At 32.2% G+C, this 21,892-nt stretch overlaps 2 protein-coding genes across 4 annotated transcripts; one reads left to right on the forward strand and one right to left on the reverse strand.

Annotated features, from left to right (window-relative positions):
- The first annotated feature begins 3,496 nt into the window (after positions 1-3,496).
- LOC130893933 (integrin beta-PS-like) lies at positions 3,497-13,463 on the forward strand. Of its 2 annotated transcripts, none has more exons than XM_057800391.1 (9): positions 3,497-4,007; positions 4,447-4,850; positions 4,918-5,153; positions 10,236-10,528; positions 10,668-11,112; positions 12,235-12,372; positions 12,431-12,647; positions 12,708-12,970; positions 13,133-13,463. In XM_057800391.1, the coding sequence occupies exons 1-9, from the start codon at positions 3,855-3,857 to the stop codon at positions 13,363-13,365; spliced, it is 2,382 nt and encodes a 793-aa protein (XP_057656374.1). In that variant the 5' UTR covers positions 3,497-3,854; the 3' UTR covers positions 13,366-13,463. The 2 variants fall into 2 exon arrangements, with proteins under 2 accessions (XP_057656374.1, XP_057656375.1); XM_057800392.1 differs by having other exon boundaries at positions 3,773-4,007; positions 4,451-4,850.
- A 935-nt stretch (positions 13,464-14,398) lies between these two features.
- LOC130894552 (GATOR complex protein WDR59) lies at positions 14,399-21,686 on the reverse strand. 2 transcript variants are annotated; one of them, XM_057801431.1, is made up of 8 exons: positions 21,254-21,494; positions 21,061-21,199; positions 20,471-21,008; positions 19,940-20,419; positions 18,064-18,778; positions 16,879-16,999; positions 16,221-16,250; positions 14,399-14,972 (listed from the first exon to the last, which is right to left on the reverse strand). In XM_057801431.1, exons 1-8 carry the CDS (start codon positions 21,358-21,360, stop codon positions 14,451-14,453), a joined length of 2,652 nt encoding a protein of 883 aa, XP_057657414.1. In that variant the 5' UTR covers positions 21,361-21,494; the 3' UTR covers positions 14,399-14,450. The 2 variants fall into 2 exon arrangements, with proteins under 2 accessions (XP_057657414.1, XP_057657415.1); XM_057801432.1 differs by lacking the exon at positions 16,221-16,250 and having other exon boundaries at positions 21,254-21,686.
- Between the last annotated feature and the right edge of the window lie 206 nt (positions 21,687-21,892).

Consider the following 21,892-nt stretch of genomic DNA (forward strand, 5'->3'; position numbering starts at 1 on the left):
AATGTGGAAGTGCTTTCAACATTCTAAATTATAACATTTTTTTATCCATTTATTTTAATACCAATCGTATGACATTTATACATAAAAAGATTTGTTAGTACGTAAAGGCAAGCTTTTTTCTATCACCACCAACTCAAATCAACTTCCCGTTGGGTGGTAAATACACCTTGGTCGCGGTGTGTGGCGAAAACGTATATTTCTATCCTTTTCTAACACATGAGGACTACTGAACATTTCTCAAAATTTCTGGAATGTCCCTAGAAAGTTCTAAACATTTTTGGATTGATCTGGAATGTTAATCAGTTTACACTATTAGATATACACCGCATGCTAATGGCCGAATAAGTCTCTTAATATCGAAAATAGAAATCTAACTTAAAAAATGAATCCTTATATATTTTCTAAACCATTAAAAATGCGATGTATTCCAACTCTAGCAATGCAGTGGTTCGCTGTCAATAATTATATAATTTATAGAAACACAATACGCGATTTTTTGAAATAAATAACTTATAATTATTAGCTTCAGTTAATTAAATTTTATAACAGTCAATTTGGCAACGTAGTGAACATAATTCGCTGTTAAACAAATTATGACCATTGCTGTTTAAGGTTTTACATTAATTTAGTTTGATTATTTTCTCATTATTTATAATAATCTGAAATAATGTTATTATATATTAATGAAGAAATAAGATAATTTTAAATGTAAAAAATATATATTTCCAAATAATAGTTTGCATATAATTACGTATAATTGAAATAAGTACACACAAAATTAGGTTAGGTTCATCTCCTCATGATAGTCACCCGTTTTCTTGGATTGAAATATATCTAGACCATTCTCTACAAAACCATTTTCGGAGCCAATATGTAAGATTATTAAACTTGTGTCTTGACTTTTGTCAAAATTCTAAAAGTATTAACCCTTTCGGGACCGACGTGTCACTGACGAAATTTGCCTGGGGGACCGGACTTTTTGCAGTGCTATATGACCCAGAGTCGGCTATATCCGACGGAATAAAAAAACATTTTAATTTTAGTTTCTTGACATAGTCTTTCCAAAAACCGGAGTGCTGAGTAAGATATCTTGGGTCCAATACTCATTGATGTTTAATTTTTTCGTACGTGTCATAAGCATGGTCATAGCGAAAAATACATATAGTTCGGAAACGTCCGCGTTTTTCCACTTAGGTGCAGCTTTCTGAAGAGTATCCTTCATAATATCTTCAGACAAAAGACTCATAAAAAAATCTACTTCAATACTCTCACTATTCAAATTACGATTTTGTAACCCGCTATTAGAATTGTCGAATGCAAAAGTTTTCGGTATGAACTCAGAGTTTGTCCACTTTATTTCAAGATTTTCAACATTCATGGCCTCGTCTATTTCTATGACATTATTCAGCTCCTGCTCTTGATTCGAATTACCGGTATTACCATCAACATCAGACATTTCTAAAAATTCAGACTCCGATGAACTGCTTTCCACTGTCATCAAAGGGATCCTTGGGTTCGTCTTCATCAGAACTTATAGCGTACTTCGACAAATTCCTTCAATTATTTTTCGTTTATTTCGCGCACTTCCTTCCTGAAAAGGACCAGCTCTAGCGTCATCCATACCGCACAATGTTTTGAATAACAATAACAAGGTGGAAAACCCAAAACAATGCACACAACACGCAACTAGTGCCTTTTTCAACACAACGACCTTAATAATAGGTGTAATAAGTCCCATTTTCGCTTATTGCGCTTGTTCTGTAACGATTTTACCCGACAGCCCGTTGTTGCCTATGCTCGACGGTGTCGGAATATGTAGACACTGGTCTGTGGGGACATGCAATACTGAACGGGACGTAGCCGAAGCTGGACTGGGTGAGTTTTTTGTTTTTTTAAGGTGTCGCAAATGATCGACAATGGTTCAGCAGTAGATTTGACCCCTGTCGTGTATAGCCGACAGTGGTCCCGCAGACAATTTTTGTTCGTGTCGGGAACGTCTTGTCAACGGTCCTGAAAGGGTTAAAGCAATGACACGTTTAGAAATGATTGTTCTTCATATTGAATAACGTAAATAGACAGTTGAAATTTAGTTCCATGAATATCACAGCCACTTTTAACAATAAAATTTATTTTAAAATAGAGGATAGTCAATGTATAACATAACTATAATACCACATATTAAAGAATAATAAAAATTAAAGTACATGTTTAATAATGCGCTATTATACAGTCACATAATTCTTACTGTAAAAGCGCATGTTAGAAATGTAGTTTAATTTTTATCAAAGTAAATAAATAACATAATAAAACAAAAGCTTGAAATAATTATTAATATAAAATTTTTAGAATATAATAATATTGAATTAATGTAAAGTGCAGCTGTGTGAACTTGACTTTCTCAGACATTGCTTCAGCCAATACGTATCGTTATAAAAGGTACCACTAGCATCCCATGAGCCTATCACGCTCTCACTACCGACCGGCCAGATTATAGATGTAATCGATAAAAAAAAATAGAAGAAATTTGTATTTGGAACTATTTCCTTATTTTAGAGTATTGGAAGATTTTAATTCTATATTTAAACTATAAAAAAAAATGGTGGCGTTTTATAAGAATGGTATTTGAGTTATTATTATTTAAAATAATTGATTTGAATATTGGTGCATCCAGTGTTTGTGCCGTTAATAATTTCAGTTATGCATTATACGGGAATATGAGGTAATTATTTTAAATAATAAGAATCTATATAGATTTATTTTTACATCGATAATTTTCTTTTTATTCTAAAATTTCCATTTATTCTAATTGCAAGCTATGGAATATATATAACGGGGTGGTTTTTTGATCAATTCCAACTCAAATCGTGTTAAAAAAAAATGATATTTAGTATGTACTATAAAGTTTTAAATTTGATTAGTACGTCCTAAAAATCCTATTGATACGAGAGAGGATTATCCAAGTCGTACTAGTTTAAAATAGATAAAAATTTATATAATAGGTACAATATAGTATGTTAATCACAGTTTTAAGGGTTTGTGGAATGAACTCTACAAACTTTTGAAGACGTGTAAAATTTCGAAATTAAAAAAATCCTTAATCTACGAGATAAATATAAATCAAAGTATAAAAATTTTATAATCAACAACAACAAAACGATAAAGTTATTTCGATATATATTTGAGGATTTAACATCCTACTAAAATCTATCTTAAGAACTATGTTACTAATTATTAAAATCTAATGGGAAACATCGTTATTTCACGTATTCAAATTGAAACAGACCAACGATTGCCTAGCTTACGACTATCATTTCAACTTTGTTGTATCTCAACATGGACGTAACACTTATTATTTGGAATAATAGTATACTTTTGAAGGAAATACGAACGATATACTGTACATAATATTTTATTTGAAATTGTCAGTATTACAAAATATATATTACGATAATGAACATTCTGGCAACGTCGCTTTTATCCTTCACTGTTGCAGAATGTCAATTATAATAATAACGAACTCTGATTATTTCTACATGAAAAATAATAAAAACATATTCGAAATATTTCTGTATTTCCCGACATCTACACGCCACTGCTTTCATAATAGTACTAACATATAATGTTTATAATACGTAAATTTCATATTGAAGATTGCATATCTAATTAAAATGGAACTTTTCTGTTTAGCGGAATTGATGACTTTAAAATGATCAACAAATGATAAAAACATGACAAAAGATTATAAATATTGAATATAGTATTGCGGTTATTCATATCCGACTATATTTACAGACCATTTTTATCAATTTCCGCTGTCGGTTAGTTATTTTCCCAAGTATTCAGTTCTGAAAATAATGTCGATCTTAATAGTTGCTTATATTACAATTAATTTTATAAATTTTTCTTTTACTCAATCGGTTAATACTACTTGTGAAATAAAGGAGAACTGTCAAGAGTGCATTCAAGAATACGATTGTGAATGGTGCATTGAACCCAAATTTGAAAATGTAAATATGAATTTTATAATTGATTTTGTACGTTTAGACCAGGTATTGAGCTATTTAAATAACTAGTCTCATAATTTAATAACTATAAATATATATATATATATATATATATATATATATATATATATATATATATATATATATATACATAAAAAAAAACAAAATAATTGAAAATACTTGTCTATTTAATATACAGGAGGAAAATAATTTATCGCATTGAATATTTTACAAAATACAAATAAAATACTTTGTATTGTTGTAGGATAGTTTTATATTGACAGATATTGACACGTTTATAACCTCAAAAGTAAAAATAACATAACCTAACTTAACATTGTTGTTTTTATTGACAAAATGGTGGCCGAACTGTCAACTGTATAGTATTTGGGCTTGTTCTTATCATATTTTCGAAAAAAAAAAAAAAAAAAATTAATTCCAGGTAGATGGAGGAGCTCATTGCAGATCTAAAAGTTCAACATCAAAATGGTGCGACGAATCAAAATTGATTTCACCTAAAATGACGATCCGAACAATCGAAGACGAAGATTTCTCGGACGAAGAAGATCGGAAGATACAAATGAAACCGCAACGAGTGAAATTATCTCTGAGGAAAGGAGAAAAATTCGATTTGAGATTCAAATTTCAAAACGCCGCCAATTACCCCGTCGACTTATACTACATAATGGACTTATCGAAATCTATGGAGAAATACAAAAAGAATTTGGCGCAATTAGGAATCAAATTAGCCGATACTATGAGAAAAATAACTAAAGATTTTCTTATCGGATTCGGTAGTTTCATCGATAAAGTGGAATTGCCGTTCGTCAGCACCGTTCCTTCGAAGTGAGTATTTGGAATGTCACACCTCGGACTATACGCATCGACGGACGTTGTAAATTTTATTTCTTAGGTTGAAACACCCCTGCAAAACGGATACCGGCCAGTGCGTTAGTCCGTACAGTTTCAAAAACATGCTACCACTATCCAGAGACTATAATAGTTTCGTGGAAAAAGTGAAAACTGCCAATGTCTCGGGAAATCTTGATTCCCCGGAAGGCGGCTTTGATGCCATAATGCAAGCGATGGTCTGCAAGAAGAAGATTAAATGGCGAGATCAAGCTCGTCATCTATTAGTTTTTTCCACTGGTAGGTTATATATATATATATATATATATATATATATATATATATATATATATATATATATATATATATATATATATATATAACCGAGCTTGCGTTCAAATAGCTACAAAATCCTTAACAACCCTTAAAACTCCTTTATACACCTCCTTCAACGTATTTTTATCGCAAAAAATAATTCTACAAGAAGTAACCCTTGTATATATACGTTTACCATGCTCATGTTTATTTGGGACTGCCTATACAACTTCTAAAAATACATATACCCTGTATATATACATTTGTGATAGCCTATCCAACTGCTAAAAATACACTCACAACATGTAACCCCTGTATATATGTATATATTAACCATACTCCTGTATATTCCTGATTGCCTATTCGACTGCTAACAATACACCTATTACAAATTGCCCCTGTATATATAAGTTTAACCATGCTCATGTGTATTTGTGATTGCCTATACAACTGCTAAAAATACACTTACTGCATTTAGCCCCTGTATATATACATTAACCATACTCCTGTCTATTCCTGATTGCCTATTCGACTGCTAAAAATACACTTACAGCATTTAGCCCCTGTATATATACGTTTGTGATAACCTATACAACTGCTAAAAATACACACACAACATGTAACCCCTGTATATATATATATTAACCATACTCCTGTGTATTCCCGATTGCCTATTCAACTGCTAACAATACACCTATTACAAATTGCCCCTGTATATATAAGTTTAACCCAAGAATAGTTCACCAATAGGATTGCTCAATAAACTGAATGTGTCTGCCATGTGCGTGCGAAAAATCGCCATACGTGACGTCACCTGCAGACCTCGACCGGTCTTAACTCTTTGTTGAGCTAGACTATTTGATGAGTTTAAAGGCCAATTTTAACAAAAATACAGTTATTTTTTTAAGTTTTATTCATTATTATGAATTAATATTAATTTAAAATCCAATTTCCAATTATTCAGTTAATTTTAAGTTCCATTTATAATAGGTATACAATGAAGAAAAGAAATTAAAGAAAATGAATTATTTTTTAAAATGATCTGTATTTTATAATTAGTAAAACAGAAGCCATTAACAAACTTTAAACTAAAAATTAAAAAGTAAAAACAAATGAAATGATTTAAACTGATTTATGAAAAATATTTCTAATAATAATCTAAATTATTAAATTTAAGAAAAATAATAAAATATCAGATATATATAAAATAAAGAGATAGGTAGAAATCTGTCAATGAGTAATTTTGAACATTTTTTTTCCAGTTTTTCTGCCGTCATCTTCATCCCCTTTTACAGACTTTCTCTTCAAATTCGTGCTTTCAAATTTAGCTTTTAGATTTCTAAAATTTATTGTGATTATAGTCCTTAATTTACAAAAAGCCTTAATTATTTTAAATGGATAGTTCGAATCTTTTTTAAAGATTTTCTTTGCTAAATTAAAAACAACACCTGGCCCTTTTCTGAACGATTCTCCATGATGGCTTTCAAAATAAGTGTTCCAAGTTTTAACTTTTTTTAAAAATTCTTCTGATGGCTTAGTGAGACCACCGTACGACAGTTGTTGAATCCAAGAAGGAATACTAAGTACATACGAGTGTTCTTGTGTCGTTTCGTATGTAAAATCACCCAGACTTGGAAAAATATTTTTGTATTTTTTAGCAAGACAACCAGCAATATATTCTAGAGCATCATTAGTCGTTTCCTGTGAATTTTGATGATAATCTGAGCATGAGGATAAATCAGATGAAACTGATGAAAAAGAAGAACTGCCTTGCGTTTCGTTAATATGAAAGGACTGCTCAGCTTCACTGGCAACATTCGCAGTTTTCAAAACATTTGGGGCGATGTACTCTTCCAGTACTTTTTCATCAGTGTTGACACCTGACCCTAAGATACCAGGATTTTTTCCTAATAAAATCATGCGAATCCTGTAAATCGCAGATAAAGGTGACGGATGCTCATCTGGCCCTCCTCTACTTCTCATTTGGAAAAAGAAGTTTTCTAAACTGTCCTGATTTAATTTATGGGTGCATATGTACTTTACATCCATACTTTCTTTCATGTCCTCATAAAGTAGCTGTAATGAAGATATTGATATTAACATACCTTTTTGGAATGTCATCAAACAATTTTTTCCAATTACTCTCATTGATTTTACAATTTGATAAATTTTGTTGAGGTGTTGTTTTTGGTTTTCTAAATCTATGCCATAAGCATGTTTTGTAGGTATATTTGCCCTCGGAACATAGCTATTGAAAATATCAAACCATGCATTTATGTCAGCAATAAAATGCCCTAGATTTTCTGACATATTTTTGTCTTGTCCAGGCTTGTATCGCAAAAGTCCAGTGGAAACACTATTGGAGAGCAATTCAGCAGCTAGTTTTACATTTTGTCTGAGAGTTTTTTCCACATCAAGATGTTTTTTGTTAATTTTCCAGCAGGGATTTACTTCATTATCAGTAAGCGTTACCAGAGCTTCAAGTGGACTTTTATTCACGAATAAATTATCTTCAAGCATAAAACCTTTGTCAAGTAGCCAGTTGCGTAATAGTTTTAGCAGGTGAGGTGCATCGGCAAACATATACACATTCTTACCACTAACAGGATGCTTAAAAGATGTCTGATTAATATCGATATTTAACTGTTTCCATAATCCCACATTACTTGCACCACAATCGCTCACACATGCCACTACATTGAAATTTATTTTATGCAGTTCAGTTATAATATCCATTAAAAGAGATTTGGTCATTTTTTGATCGAAACCTATATAAATTGGTTGTTTCCAGTTTGAAAAGAGCCCTCTAGCCATGACTACTTGCATATAATTATGTGGTCCTAGCACTTCATCTTGAGCAATATTATATTCTTCAGTTTTCTTGACCTTCACTTCATCGTACTGTAAAACTACTGTCCTTTCAAAATCAGAAAATGACTCTCCGGCTAGTTTCAGCAGAAATAAAACATCTTTCAAAATACCCTGATTAAGGTTTAGTTGGGAAGCCCACCTTCTTAATGATGAAAGACCAGGTAACGAGTAATGCAACTTATTTCTTAAAAATAAATATGACTTCTTGCTGTAGTATCTTAGCGTAAAGGCTGTTGCAATTTCTTCTCTTGTCCAGTTGACTCTTTTCTTTTTTTTTAACAATAAATCAATTTGGTTTTGAGTAAGAACAGTTCTAAGTATAGCAGACGCAGCTTCATTTCTCTGAAACAGAGATGTTACCTTGGGACTAGATTTATAGCATTTATTTTTGAAATATTTCAATTGTTCATTAAGTTTTTTGATATTTGTGCTTTTTATATTACTTCTGGATTTTAAAAGAGCATACTGTCTTTCTAACTTTTCATATTTCTCTACAGACTCATTGTACAAAGCCTTATAATCATAGTTTTCTGGGACAAAGTTGGGGGTTGATGAAGTGGAAGGCTCTGGTACATGCTCTTCAAACTGAATACTTCCAAAAGATTTAGGATTATGGTCTTCGGTATCATCAGAAAAAGTATTAATAGGAGCTGTTAACGTGGCTACTTTTAAAAGTTTGTTCACTTCCTCCTTTGCATTTCGTTTGGCCAGTCTTTCTTCTCTGGAACTGATGCTTGAACTACTAGCTTCACTTGTTGATTTTTTTGAATACAATCCCAAAGTAGGAACAGCGGTTTTTTTCAATATTTTTCGTAGTGGTAAACCTAAAATACATATACATATTATATATATTTATGAACAAATTGAGTTACTAAATTTCATTACCAAAATCATTTTGGGACAGTATAGACTTTGAAAGCTATAAACTATTACACTAAACAATTAAATAATTCACCAACCTAATAATTCATTCTGTAAGTCTCTTTCATAATCCTTTTCTGTGAAATGAACTGAGCAGATGTAGCTAGTATCAGGGTTAAATTTATCTTCCCGTTTGCATCGTAATATCCATTCTTTTCTCATAGTTTGGGAAACAAGATCTTTAGCTTTGGGAAACCGATGAAATATAAAATATTCATGTTCTTGCTGCCTTGTTTTATAGGTATTACCACAACCATACACAGCACAACGTGTACCAGGCATTTTGATTTTTGGACATATACTACATGCACTAAAATCAAACAAACAAAGTTTCATTTAGCAAAAAAAAGTAAAATAAAAATCTAGATTAGTTGCTGGACAAATGCAAACCAACCGACCAAAAACGCTGTTATGATTCGCCCATTTTTTTAATTTTTTATTGTGGTGTATAAAGAATAGAAATTTAAATAAGCCAATTAAATTGTCATTTCTGCTCAGCTGGTTTTCTTTCAGCCAGTAACTGACTTGGATTTTAATTTTTATTTTGCTATTTAAATCCAGCTTTAATATAACAAAACATTTTTACCTACCCTTGAAAGTCTCACAAGATTATTTTGCCTTAAACAATAATATTGTCTTTGTTCACTATTCTCCACATATATAATACACACAAATAATAGTTTTTAAAACGTAGAACTAAGTAAAAAACGAATTTCCAACTCTTCAATCACTTGTACGACCTTTTCGAATTAACAAAAACACAAGCAATACCGCACAGCGTAAATGGTAAACAAGCCGTCGAGGTCTGCAGGTGACGTAAGCATCACTTGACCTTGGCTCAAGAATTGGCGTATGTACGTCTTATGGGATTGATCAATCCTATTGGTGAACTATTCTTGAGTTTAACCATGCTCATGTGTATTTGTGATTGCCTATACAACTGCTAAAAATACACACACAACATGTAACCCCTGTATATATATATTAACCATACTCCTGTGTATTCCCGATTGCCTATTCAACTGCTAACAATACACCTACAAGTTCTCCCTATATATATATATATATATATATATATATATATATATATATATATATATGTTAACCATGCTCATGTGTATACACTCACAACATGTAGCCCCTGTATATACACTTTTACTATGCTCTTATGTATTCCTGGTTGCCTATAATTAACAAAAAGTATGGATATACGTTTACAATAGTGTCGTGTATAATTGGTTGCCTAATCAGAGGTTCTATGGGATTTTATTTTAGATGCAGAATTTCATATAGCCGGCGATGGTAAATTGGCGGGTGTTATAGAACCGAATCCAGCGAGGTGTTACGAAGATGACAAAGAATATTTAATCTACGATTATCCTTCGGTATCTCAAATAAATTACGTCGCAAAAGAAAATAATATAAATATTATTTTTGCTATAGTGAAAAAAACATATATAAAATCATCATATCAACTCTTATCAGATATTATAGAAAATTCGAAATTCGGCCAATTAGACGAAAAAGACGACGACAGCGTTATTAAATTAATTGTAGACAACTACAGGGTGAGTATTGTGATGAAAAAATTTATGGTTGTTTACCTTTTGATACGAGACCTTTTTATTATATAATCCTTGAGATGAACAGCTAGGTTACTCTTCTTCTTTTTTTTTCGTAATGACGTACGGACAAAATTTGTTGTAGAAAATTGTTCAAAGTGTTAAATTCACATCGAATGCTAGCGAAGAAATAGACGTGCAATTTTCTTCTAACTGTAACGGGTCGGTTAACTCAGATCGTTGTAGTAACGTCCACGTTGGCCAAGTGATCGATTTTACGGCCACCATTCAATTAAGACAGTGTCCCGAAAATGGCGAAAGAAGAAAATTTATTTCTATAAGACCGGAATCGCTCAACGAGAGTTTAATAGTTGAAGTGGATCTTCTATGCGATTGTCCTTGTTCGAAAAAAAGTGACGAGACGTATGAGCCGAATTCGCCGAAATGTAACGAGATGGGAGATCTGAGTTGTGGAGTCTGTAGTTGTTCTGAAGGTAGATTCGGTAAAAATTGTCAATGTGACAAAACGCAAAGTCAATCGGAGAATACGACGTTATGCATTAAACCAGGAACGACAGGTATTTGTTCGGGTAAGTTATTTTTTCATAATACTCGTAAATTTACGAGGTTATGATTTCATATTTTTGACATAAATCTTTTGGAACAATAGTTAGAAATTATAATTCAATTCATCTTGATGTATAAGATATATTAACAGAATTAAATTTTTGAATACTTTCGTAGTTTTCAAAATAACAGTTTTTTTCATCGTTCTCCATCTCTAATCTTAACATCTTCCTTTACATAACCGTTTGATAATTATTAGAAATATCAAGCTAGTAACAGCGCCATCTCAAATTGAAATTAAAAAGTTAATTTTGTGAGGAAACATTAAAAACGAAGAAATCTTCGATACACGGATAAATAGTTTGTAGTTTGATGTATTTAAAGCAGAAATTTCAATATTAGCCTTTGCTAGTTAGAGTTAAGGCTCTTAGTACTTATTACACGAAAATCTAACCTAACCTAACCATTTTACAATAATAAACGAAAATAGATTTCAATGAATAGGTTTCAGTTTTGACGGAAATCTCAGCACGTACTTTTACCACATAAGACAAAAAGTACTTTTTCATTGTTTACGGAATCTAATATAAATAAAAAAACTAGTCTTACAGCTATTATTGCCCAAACTACGCCATCTTCAGTTTTAACTTGAAACCCAAAAATTTCTGTTACGCAGTGAGATAGAAATTTTAATTAGGACTGTTATTAGTACGAAAATTAGTTTTTTTCTCTTCTAAGTTTGTAATCTAATATAAAACGATTAGTTTTATTATGATCAAAATAGAAAGCTATCAAGCGCGCCATCTTGATTTGGAACCCGAAACTACATTACTGTAACGTGGGAAATTGAAATGTATATTTCGACGTGTTTATACACAAGATATGCATAAAAACGTGTTACTAGAAAAATAAAAAAATATTTTCCTCGTTTCTAGCCTCTCATTTATATATAAAACGCACATTTTTTTATTATATTTGACATTTATTAACCACGCCATCTACAGTTTCAACTGGACATTTATTTTGTTAGGGAATGTTACTTATTTCGGTATAGAGTTGGGAAGTTTCTCTTACATTTCTGACAGTTTGAAAATAACCGTTTAAATTTTGAGAAATTAATATAGAAGTGGATGTTCTATTTACAGGATCTGGTGTATGTAGATGTGGTAAATGCGAATGCAATGCCGTAGCTAACAATCCAGGCGAGAAATTCACCGGTCAATATTGCGAATGCGATAATTTTTCATGTAAAAGAATAGGCGGAATTTTATGTTCTGGTAAAGGTAGGAAAGCTTCGATACCAACTCTACTGGGTTTATAACATTATTTCTATTTTCTTAGGTACGTGTAATTGTAACAAATGCGAATGTTTTAAAGGATTTTCCGGAGACGATTGCAAATGTGACTTATCAACAACGAATTGCAGATCGCCGGACAACGATAAAATTTGTTCCGGTCACGGTAAATGTATTTGCAATAGGTGCGAATGCGAAATGCAAAATAACAACAGATATTCCGGTAAATTTTGCGAAGAGTGCACGTCATGTCCGGCGCAAAGGTGAAAAGACATTATTAGTTTTATAATATAACTTTTTATATCACCCCCGTATTATTGTAGGTGTGAGGAGTTACGACCGTGCGTGGAATGTCAGGTGTACAAGGCTGGAATTTACAAAGATGTTTGCGATACGAATTGTACTTTATTTAAAACGGAGAAATTACGTAAATTCGATATAGAAGAAAACGGAGAATTTAAAAAATGTAAAATACTGGATATCAATTCGTGTATAATAAATTTTGAATATTCATATACTGAAGATGATAAATTAATTGTTAAAGCATTGGATAAAAAAATATGTCCTGAACCACCAAATGTTTTAGGTAAGATTTTTTTAATTGAATTTAATTGACAAAACTAATCACTTTCAGTAATCTGTGTGTAATATAAGGCAGTTAACGTGTTTAAAATATGAATTAATGTCAATCAAAATGGAGATGAATAAAACGTGACGTTCCATAAAAAATTTAATGTTCAATTTTTAGCTTGGATATTGGGAGTAATAGGGGCCATTCTTATAGTTGGTTTATTGACGTTATTAATGTGGAAAATATTAACGACGATCCACGATAAACGAGAATACGCCAAATTCGAAAACGAACAAAAGAAATTGAAATGGGGTAGGAACGATAACCCATTGTATAAAGGAGCTACCACTACATTTGATAATCCTGGTTACCATAGAAATAGTGTCAGATATTCCTTGAAGAAGGAATAATTCGTTTCATTTGTTTTTGTATTTCGGAATACAGGATTTGATTTTGTATAGTTAAGTTAAATGTGATTAACAAACATAATAAATGATTTAAATAAAAACGTTTCTTTTTGGTTTTTTTGTACTATTTCCTTTGGTTTAACATCCAAGATATCGCATTACTCCCAAAAGTGAACAAAATATAAGGTAATATTTAAAACAACACTTACCTCGAAGTTTTCATTATAAAATCTGTACAAAAGAATACGTTAAATGTATTTTATTGTTGAATCTATAACACAGCGGAATATAAGCAGAACACACATTCTCAATACAAATTGAAAATAAAAAGTTAAATTAAATCACTGAGAATAAGCAATCAATTAATTTTAAAATAAATAAATGATTAAAATTAAAAGTTCCTAACCTTTCATTATAAATTGTCAATTTTAAACATATCATGACAGCTCTTCTCTCTTGGCCTGTATTTGAATGGGTTTTAAGCCATCTAGGTACTTTTATCTATTTAATAGACAAAACTAACACGTCATTAAATATATTTGTGACATTGATTTACACCCAAAACAAATGTACCGTTTCATGATTTATTATATTGATTATTAAAATGGTGTGAGTATTCACTAAATATGGAAATTAGAACCGAATCAATTTTTATTTAATTCTCATTGAATTACTAAATGAATATAATTGTTATACAAACATAATTTTCGATTGTCAATTTCACACATGTCATGACAGTTCTTTGGTCTTGGTCTGCATTTAAATAGGTTTTAAGCCACTTTAGTTACCACTGATTTATCTTTAAATTTGTTATTATAACGTCGATATTATTATTATTATTATTATCATCAATGATAATGAACATATTTATTTTTTGAAAAAAATAAAGTATCTATTTTTTTTGCAGTAATTAGATAGTTAAAAGTTTATTTCGATGGTAATGCATTACTTCGATTGTTAAAGTGACATCTGACAGTAGTAAATTTATACGAGGTAAAAATTAGAGTGGGTGAGGTACGAGAAATAAGACACGATATTTGTTTTCTTAAATATATCTTTAATGAAGTATCACATATTTTTTTTGTCAACTAAGCGGTGAATATTTCCGCCGCCTCTATCAAACATTTACACCCGCATCCCGTTAGACAGATGTCTTTGAACGAAAACCACCATTTGAGACATTTCGTATGACCCCCGTGACCGCAGTAAGCGCAAGTATTGGCAGACCCTCTAACGGATATATCGCAAACGATACACTTCATCGTCAACTTTCTACAAGTTTTGCAGTTACCGAATCTGGTCGGTTTCAAACAGTCTTTACATTCGCTAACGAACTCGACGCCTTTGTGCGGTTCGGGTACGACGCTCATGTACTTGAGAACTTCGATTCGATTGTAGATCAGTTGCCATCTGTGTAACGTTTCGGCGTAAGCGAGTTTGTAATATTCGTACATTGAGTTCGGTATCGTTTTTTGGGGAGGTATTCGGATGGGGCCTTCGATAGTCAAATTGTCTAACGACGAGGATCGCGTCGTTCGCATCATGGGCAATACCCAACCGTCAGCTACGACGTCCGCCGATGGGATCGTGTGATAAGGAGAACCTTCGGACTGAAAATATTCCATCGTCACCCATTTTGGCAATAATTCCATTTGGTGAGATCAAAAATATAAATTTTTATGACAATTTACAGCGACATCTACTGGGTTTTAAAAAATCAATTGCAGCGCCATCTTTTAATCAGAGACTCAAACTTTCGCAAAAATGCATGCTCAAATTCAAATACGACTCTATTGCAAGCCCCCTGTTAACAATCATCTTTTTTATTGTCAAATTGAATACAGATTCCTATGAGACGATACCAGCGTCACCTTGTAACCGAAGACTCATTTAAATCCATACAGAAATCATCACCTTCATTACAAATGCCTATAACTATACTCTAGCACCACACCACCTTTTAGCATGACTCTTCAATACAGTTTCCTATAACTCGATTGTAGCGCCATCTTTCGATTTGACACTCATTCAAATCGACGTTAAAGAAATAAAATCTAATTATAATATCAACAGATCCTTCATCTCGAGTACAACGCCATCTATAGTCTAGATACTCATATAAACGAAATAAAATTGACAAGTATTGGATTCCTAAGTATTCGATTGCAGCGCCACCTTGTAACCTATCAAAAAAAAACTGTCCGTATTATCAAATACTAATACCTACTAATAATAAAAACCTATACTAATACTGAAAACTACTATCAAAGTAATAAAATTCGTTTACAACTCCACTTTCTAACAAAATGCTTAACTAACTTCACAAAAACCGTCTGCATTATCCAATCCAATACAGATTTCTATAACTCGATTGCAGCGCCACCTTCTAGCCGGAGGTACATTTAACCCCGTACGAAAACGACTGTCAGTCGTGTATCTCGATTACAACGCCACCTCGTGAGCAGGTACTTATTCAAACCATCATTAGAATGTCAAATTCAATACAAATTTTTATAATTCGCTTACAGCGCCATCTTATAACCACAGACTGATATAAATGCAAATTATTTGACTTAATATCTGAAAAATTCTATATAACGTGATATTTCAATAATTTTTGATCTCAATTTGTATAAAGAGACCGAAAACTATTATTCCTAATAACTTGTAAATTAATCGATGATTTTATTACATGTATGAACGGACTATAACTCTATTATAAGGAATAGTGTTCGGTCTTGGAATTTTAATAAATTTATAATTTATAAACACCGAAAAACAAAACATGAAATTGATTCATAATAAATAGATATGAAAGAAACCCAAGCACCACATATATAAATCTAATCAAAAATTACCTTCAACCATTTTTTCCCAGGCACTAATTGCTATAAAAAAGAAAGTGATTATGAGTGAAAAATGCATTCTTCATATAGCAAGTGATTTATAATATTATTGTTAATAAAAGCAACAACACAAGATTTATATTCACGCTCGTAAATAAACAACTAAATACTAAATTTTAGGTTAGGTAATGGATAAATCGAAAGCAAAATTAAAAAGAAGATTAGTAATAAGCTTCATACAGTTACATGGACTGCGACCAAATAACACCCCTGTGCAAAGAAGTCATAAGAACGATTTTAGCATACGCTAAAACTTATAGTACTTATTTTGCCCACCAGATCACGGTGACGGTAAGATGTTTGTATTTATTGTTGTTATAACGGAATTCGGTAGTAGTCGTTGACAGACAGTGTCGGCGGAATAATTTCGAAGCAGGGATGTAGGACGAAATGAATATATTACGATCTACAGTTTCTACGAGAATTCAAAAAAAATTATTCGATTCGATTAATTTTCAATATTGTTTTGATTTTATAATTGAAACGCATAAATTGTAATCGATTTATGGAAACCGAAAATCTGGTTGTCCGCGGTCACTTTGTTCTGGGAAAAATGGGAGTAGTGCATGTAACTGTACGGGGTAAAATGATAAGTGACTTAAATACTTACAGATTGAGGTAAGAGGGATTTTAAAGATGATTTTCTACTCGATACGTCGTGTTCTTTACCAAAAATGCAACACAGCATCGCCGCCATCTGTACATCGTGTTGAGAAGCGTAATGCGAAATTCTAATGATGAAAAATTGAATTATATAACCCACACGAAACGTAGGAACAATAAAGTCAGATAAAAATATATAGGGTGCTAACAAATATATATAGAAATATACTTAACCAAAATGATTTTGTTGAAAGACGTGAAAATGAGGTTATTTGTTTTTTTGTGTGAAGCTGTCAACGGGGAACGTATTAAAAAAAAAGAAGAATTTTAGAAAAATTGCGTTTTAATAGATAGGACGTGGTGATTAAGACAGAGATAAGTATACAGGGTATTGATAATATACTCGAGAAAATGTAATTCCACTGGTATTCGAGACGTTCTATCGATATTTATGAAAGTTAGGTTGAGTTCTCTATTTTTATAACTGTCAGCGTACAAAATATTAACATCGCCGCCATCTTGTCGAAACGCGTAATGTGTAAAGTTTTGATGATGCAATAAATATATACAGGATGTTCGGAAATACTTAAAACAAGTGACATTTGGAATATTTTTTTGACGTACGCGAAAATTAGGTTAAGTTCTTCAATTTTAGAAGTGTCAATGTGAAAGTTATTAGAAAAGAAGTATTTTAGAGAGGGTTCAAGTTTATTTGAGATAAAAAAGAAGAAATACCATTCGTGAAAAACGTGACATGTGAAATATTTTCTTGACGTGCGCAAAAGTTAGGTTAAGTTCCTTTTGGAACTGTCAATCTGAAAGTTATTAGAATTTTAGGAAGAGTTCAAGTTTATTGGGGGATAAAGAAGAAGAAATACAACAAAAAGAAGAATTCTAAACATCGCCGCCACCTTGTCGACACACGTAACGTGAACCTGAACCAACCCGAAATGTAGTGACGTTAAAAATATACAGGATGTTGAAAAAAAAAAGCGATGAAAAAAAGACAATCAGAATGTTTCGTTGATATATTCGAAAGTGAGGACATACTATGTCAATCTGAAACGTGGTTACGATAAATATAAACGAAAATATACGGGAGATATCGACAAATATGGTTAAATAAACTGATATAAAGAAAGTTTCGTCGATAGCCGTGAAAGTGAGGTTAAGTTATTCCGTTAGTACTTACAATGATTGCATGAGTTTGTTTCCGAACGGATGATTGTTCCACAGATTTTCTTCGTCAGCTTGTTGCGGCCCGGCCACCAATTCGGCCAAAGTCCAAGCTTGCACGAGATCCCACCGACCGACGACCGCCGCGGCGGCCGCGTTGTGTTTACAGATAGTCCCGACGTCGCCGTCCAAAATATATTCTTCGGCCAACTGTCGATTGACGAACGACAGGCCCATAGTATCGTAAATATGCACGACGGCTTTGGTGATTTTCGAATAATTCTGTTTAACCCTCGACCTCTGTCTCTGGTAATAGAAAGCGGAAACCGTCATGTCGTCGTTTCGTTTCGAGTAGATGTTTTCCAAGGCCGATAGGGCTCTGGGGGTGGTCGACACGATTCGCGGAGTCGCGTCCATTTTGGTGGACAATCGTCGCGAAAACATCGGTCTGTTGAAACAAACTAATGTTCCTACCGAGCAGAACTTCGCCCCCGACGTCCTCGGGAAGGGTATGTAGGCGTCGTTGTAGCCGGAAAAGAGGCTCGATGGTTCGAGGTAGGGTCTGTTGTAGAGTCGATTATTTTCGTTGTCGGTGCTCAGTTGTTCTAAAGTAGTTACCATTTGTCTTAAGCACGGTTCTAAGCAAGTTCTGTTTTTTGATACCCTTTGTTGGGCTAAGTGTTTCAACATTTGTAGAAGTTGAATTATTATTGATTCGTTTATGTTTGAACCTGTAAATAATTTTTCTATTCATAATAATCGAGAAAATTAAATTTTCAGTCCTATTACGTCAAAATTATCCATTAAATTGATTCTAATGTCCTACTATGTGAAATATCATCCGTTCAATCGATTATGATGTCCTATTAGGTAAAAAATTGTTCAACCTTCACTCGAATTGATTAAAATTATTGATTTGAATGTCCTACCAAATAAATATCATTCAAAATCGACTAAATTTATTTAAAAATATGGATCCAATGTCCTACTACGTAAAAATAAATCTATCAGAAAGATTATAATGTCCTACTATATAAAAATCATTGTTTAAATTGATTCTGATATCCTACTATGTAAAAAATCGTTCAATATTCACTAGAATTGATCAAAAATGTTCATTTTAATGTCTTAACACATAAATACAATCCAATCTCGACTAGTTTTTTCAAAAAAATTGATTCCAATGACCTACTATATAAAAAACATTGTTTAAGTCCTACTGTGTGAGAAATTATTCAATTTTCACTAGAATTGATCAAAACGATTGATTATAATGTCCTACGACAAGAAAAACATTTTATCTCAACTAGATTTGTCAAAAACTTTGTTTTAGTGTCCTACGACATCCTACTGCGTACAAAATTGTTCAAATTTTATTAATATCCATTGAGACAATTGATTATAATGTCCTACCACTTAAAAATTATTCAATTGTAAATAGGTTTGATCAAAATATTGACTCTAATGTCCTACTATGTAAAATTGATTGACTCTAATGTCCTACTATGTAAAATTGATTGACTCTAATGTCTTATTAAGTAAAAGAGTGCTTATTATCTTCCAGTATTGATTGAAATTATTGACTTTAATGTCCTACCATATAAAAATCAATTATTTTTTAACCAAACCTTTGATTATAAAATGCAACCATGTAAAATCCATTATAAATCAACTAGAATCGTATAAAAAAATTTGATTCTAATGTCCTACCACTCAAAGACTATTCAATTTCAACTAGTAGTATACAAAAAGTTTGATTATTAATTCCTACCACGTAAAATCATTCAAAATCAAATAGTATTGATTAAAAAAGGTTGATTCTAATGTCCTATCACTTAAAAACTGTTAGATTGAAAATTTATTGATGAAAATTAGAATAAACAAGAGCTTACCTTCTTTGATAACTTCAAATCCTGGTGGTACCCCATGTGGATAAGCACTGGGAAAACTAACCTTCAAATGAACATTGAAATTATTCACAGCAGCACTAACTAACACATATCGAGCTATGGAATCCATTCTTTTTATAACTAAATTAGGAATATGTACGTTAAGCAAAGAAAATTCCTGCTGCAGAGGCTGAATTTTTGGAGAAGCTTTTTTAAACAGCTTAAAACTGTCCACAGTGTCTCTTCCCAAATCATTTCTTTCCCTTGGATCAACGGGTTCGTAGCCGCACAACTTCTGAATGAAAGGCTCGATTTTCCACACCAATAAAGTTTGATCTTTGGACCACGTGATGAGTTGGAAGTTAGAATCCCCGGGAGTCTGTTTCTTCCATTCAAATTCCAGCACTACGTCGCGGTGACCGACAAAAGTATGCATGGGGGTTGCGCGGTTAGCAGTATTCCACAATAACAAACTATTTTCCCCTAAAATATGATTAATTCTGTAAAAAACATTATTGATAAGATAATTCTTACCTCTTCTTAATTGGGGTACCACTGCGGTGACTAAACCAGTACCGAACGGGGTATATCTCGCTCTCCAGACGGGGGCGTTGGTAGTTAACACACATTCCGCCCTTCTGGGGTTAGTGGTATCAAAAAATTTCACGGTATTATCTTGACTGGATGAACAAATATGATTTTCGGATGTAGGGCTCCAATCTAGACCGTGTATTTTGGATAAATGCGCGGCTATATACTGTATGGGCGCAGTACCTTTCCTCTGATCCCAAATTTTGATATCACCTTCATGAGCTGTAGCTAGAAGGTGTGTAGAAACTTTATTCCACTTAACTTGGGACGCTTCAGCTATAGCAGATAACGACAAAGTCGGTCTTCTGGAATCTCTGAGGTCCCAAAGGTGAATAAAAGTATCAACTGAACACGAAGCTAGAAGGTTAGGATCGAATTTGTGCCAGTTTAAATCGGTTATAACTCGTGTATGGGCACGAACTGAAAACGTGGCTATGAGCTCGTCTAACCTCCAAGTAAGAACGTCCAATCTTTGATTACTCTAAAAAGATTAATTTGAGATATGTTTAGGTGAATATAAGAAGAATAATTACTGAAATAACACACAATTCCTTGTGGTAATGCGTGGGATTCCATTCGGCTGCGCCGACATCGTATTTACTTTGTCTGGGAAATTTTTGAAATTCCGGACTTCCACAATCTTCCAAATTTCTTATCGCTAAATATCTCCGACTAAAATTATTTATTCTCGACTAATAATGTAATAATTTGAAATTTAGTAATTACCCAGCGAGTAAAACGATATTTCCTGTGGAATCAATCGCCATTGCATTAGCTTGTAAATCTTTACATTCTAAAGCGATGTAATATTCACCGTTCCAAGTAGACGACATTTTACCTATTTCGGTAATTTTTGATGCTTAAAAACTAATTACAACAAAGTATTGTTTGTATTTCATTAAAAAACACACTATTTTGTTTACATTATAAACATACAATGACAACCGAAATATAACCTCAAGATATTTGTCTTCTTCTTTTTTTCACATACATCTTTTACTATTGGATTAGTTAGTTAGGTTCGAAAACGAAATTTTTTTAAATAAAAAATATATCGAGATATAATTGTATATATTTTTATATAAAGGTGACCCAAAGGACCTCTAAAATGCATTATTATCTCGCTGAAGAGGTAAACAATCAATTTGACCGTGACGATTTTGATATATTATCTTGTATATATTCATTGTAAATACTTTTTTTATATAAATATGGTTTTGAACAGTGATGGTGCAAAAAAGAAAAAACTATTTATATATTCATATATATCAAAATTATTCAATATTAATCTTCCTTTTTAATTTCAAGATTTACTCGTAACGAACTACTATTTCAGGATTAAAATGATTTGAATATTTATTAATA

The sequence above is a fragment of the Diorhabda carinulata genome, chromosome 5 (genome assembly GCF_026250575.1).
Source record: "Diorhabda carinulata isolate Delta chromosome 5, icDioCari1.1, whole genome shotgun sequence".
NCBI lineage: Eukaryota > Metazoa > Arthropoda > Insecta > Coleoptera > Chrysomelidae > Diorhabda > Diorhabda carinulata.

What these genes read in the sequence shown, in the direction of transcription:
- LOC130894552 (XM_057801431.1), bottom strand. Translation starts at nt 21,360, where the DNA reads ATGTCGTCTACTTGGAACGGTGAATATTACATCGCTTTAGAATGTAAA. An exon ending in AGGAATTGTGTGTTATTTCA is followed by an intron (nt 21,009 to 21,060) that starts GTAATTATTCTT and finishes TAATCTTTTTAG; the next exon opens with AGTAATCAAAGATTGGACGT. An exon ending in CTGGGAAAAAATGGTTGAAG is followed by an intron (nt 14,973 to 16,220) that starts GTAATTTTTGAT and finishes GAATATTTTCAG; the next exon opens with TCCGAAGGTTCTCCTTATCA.
- LOC130893933 (XM_057800391.1), top strand. Translation starts at nt 3,855, where the DNA reads ATGTCGATCTTAATAGTTGCTTATATTACAATTAATTTTATAAATTTT. An exon ending in AATTTTATGTTCTGGTAAAG is followed by an intron (nt 12,373 to 12,430) that starts GTAGGAAAGCTT and finishes CTATTTTCTTAG; the next exon opens with GTACGTGTAATTGTAACAAA. An exon ending in ACGTCATGTCCGGCGCAAAG is followed by an intron (nt 12,648 to 12,707) that starts GTGAAAAGACAT and finishes GTATTATTGTAG; the next exon opens with GTGTGAGGAGTTACGACCGT.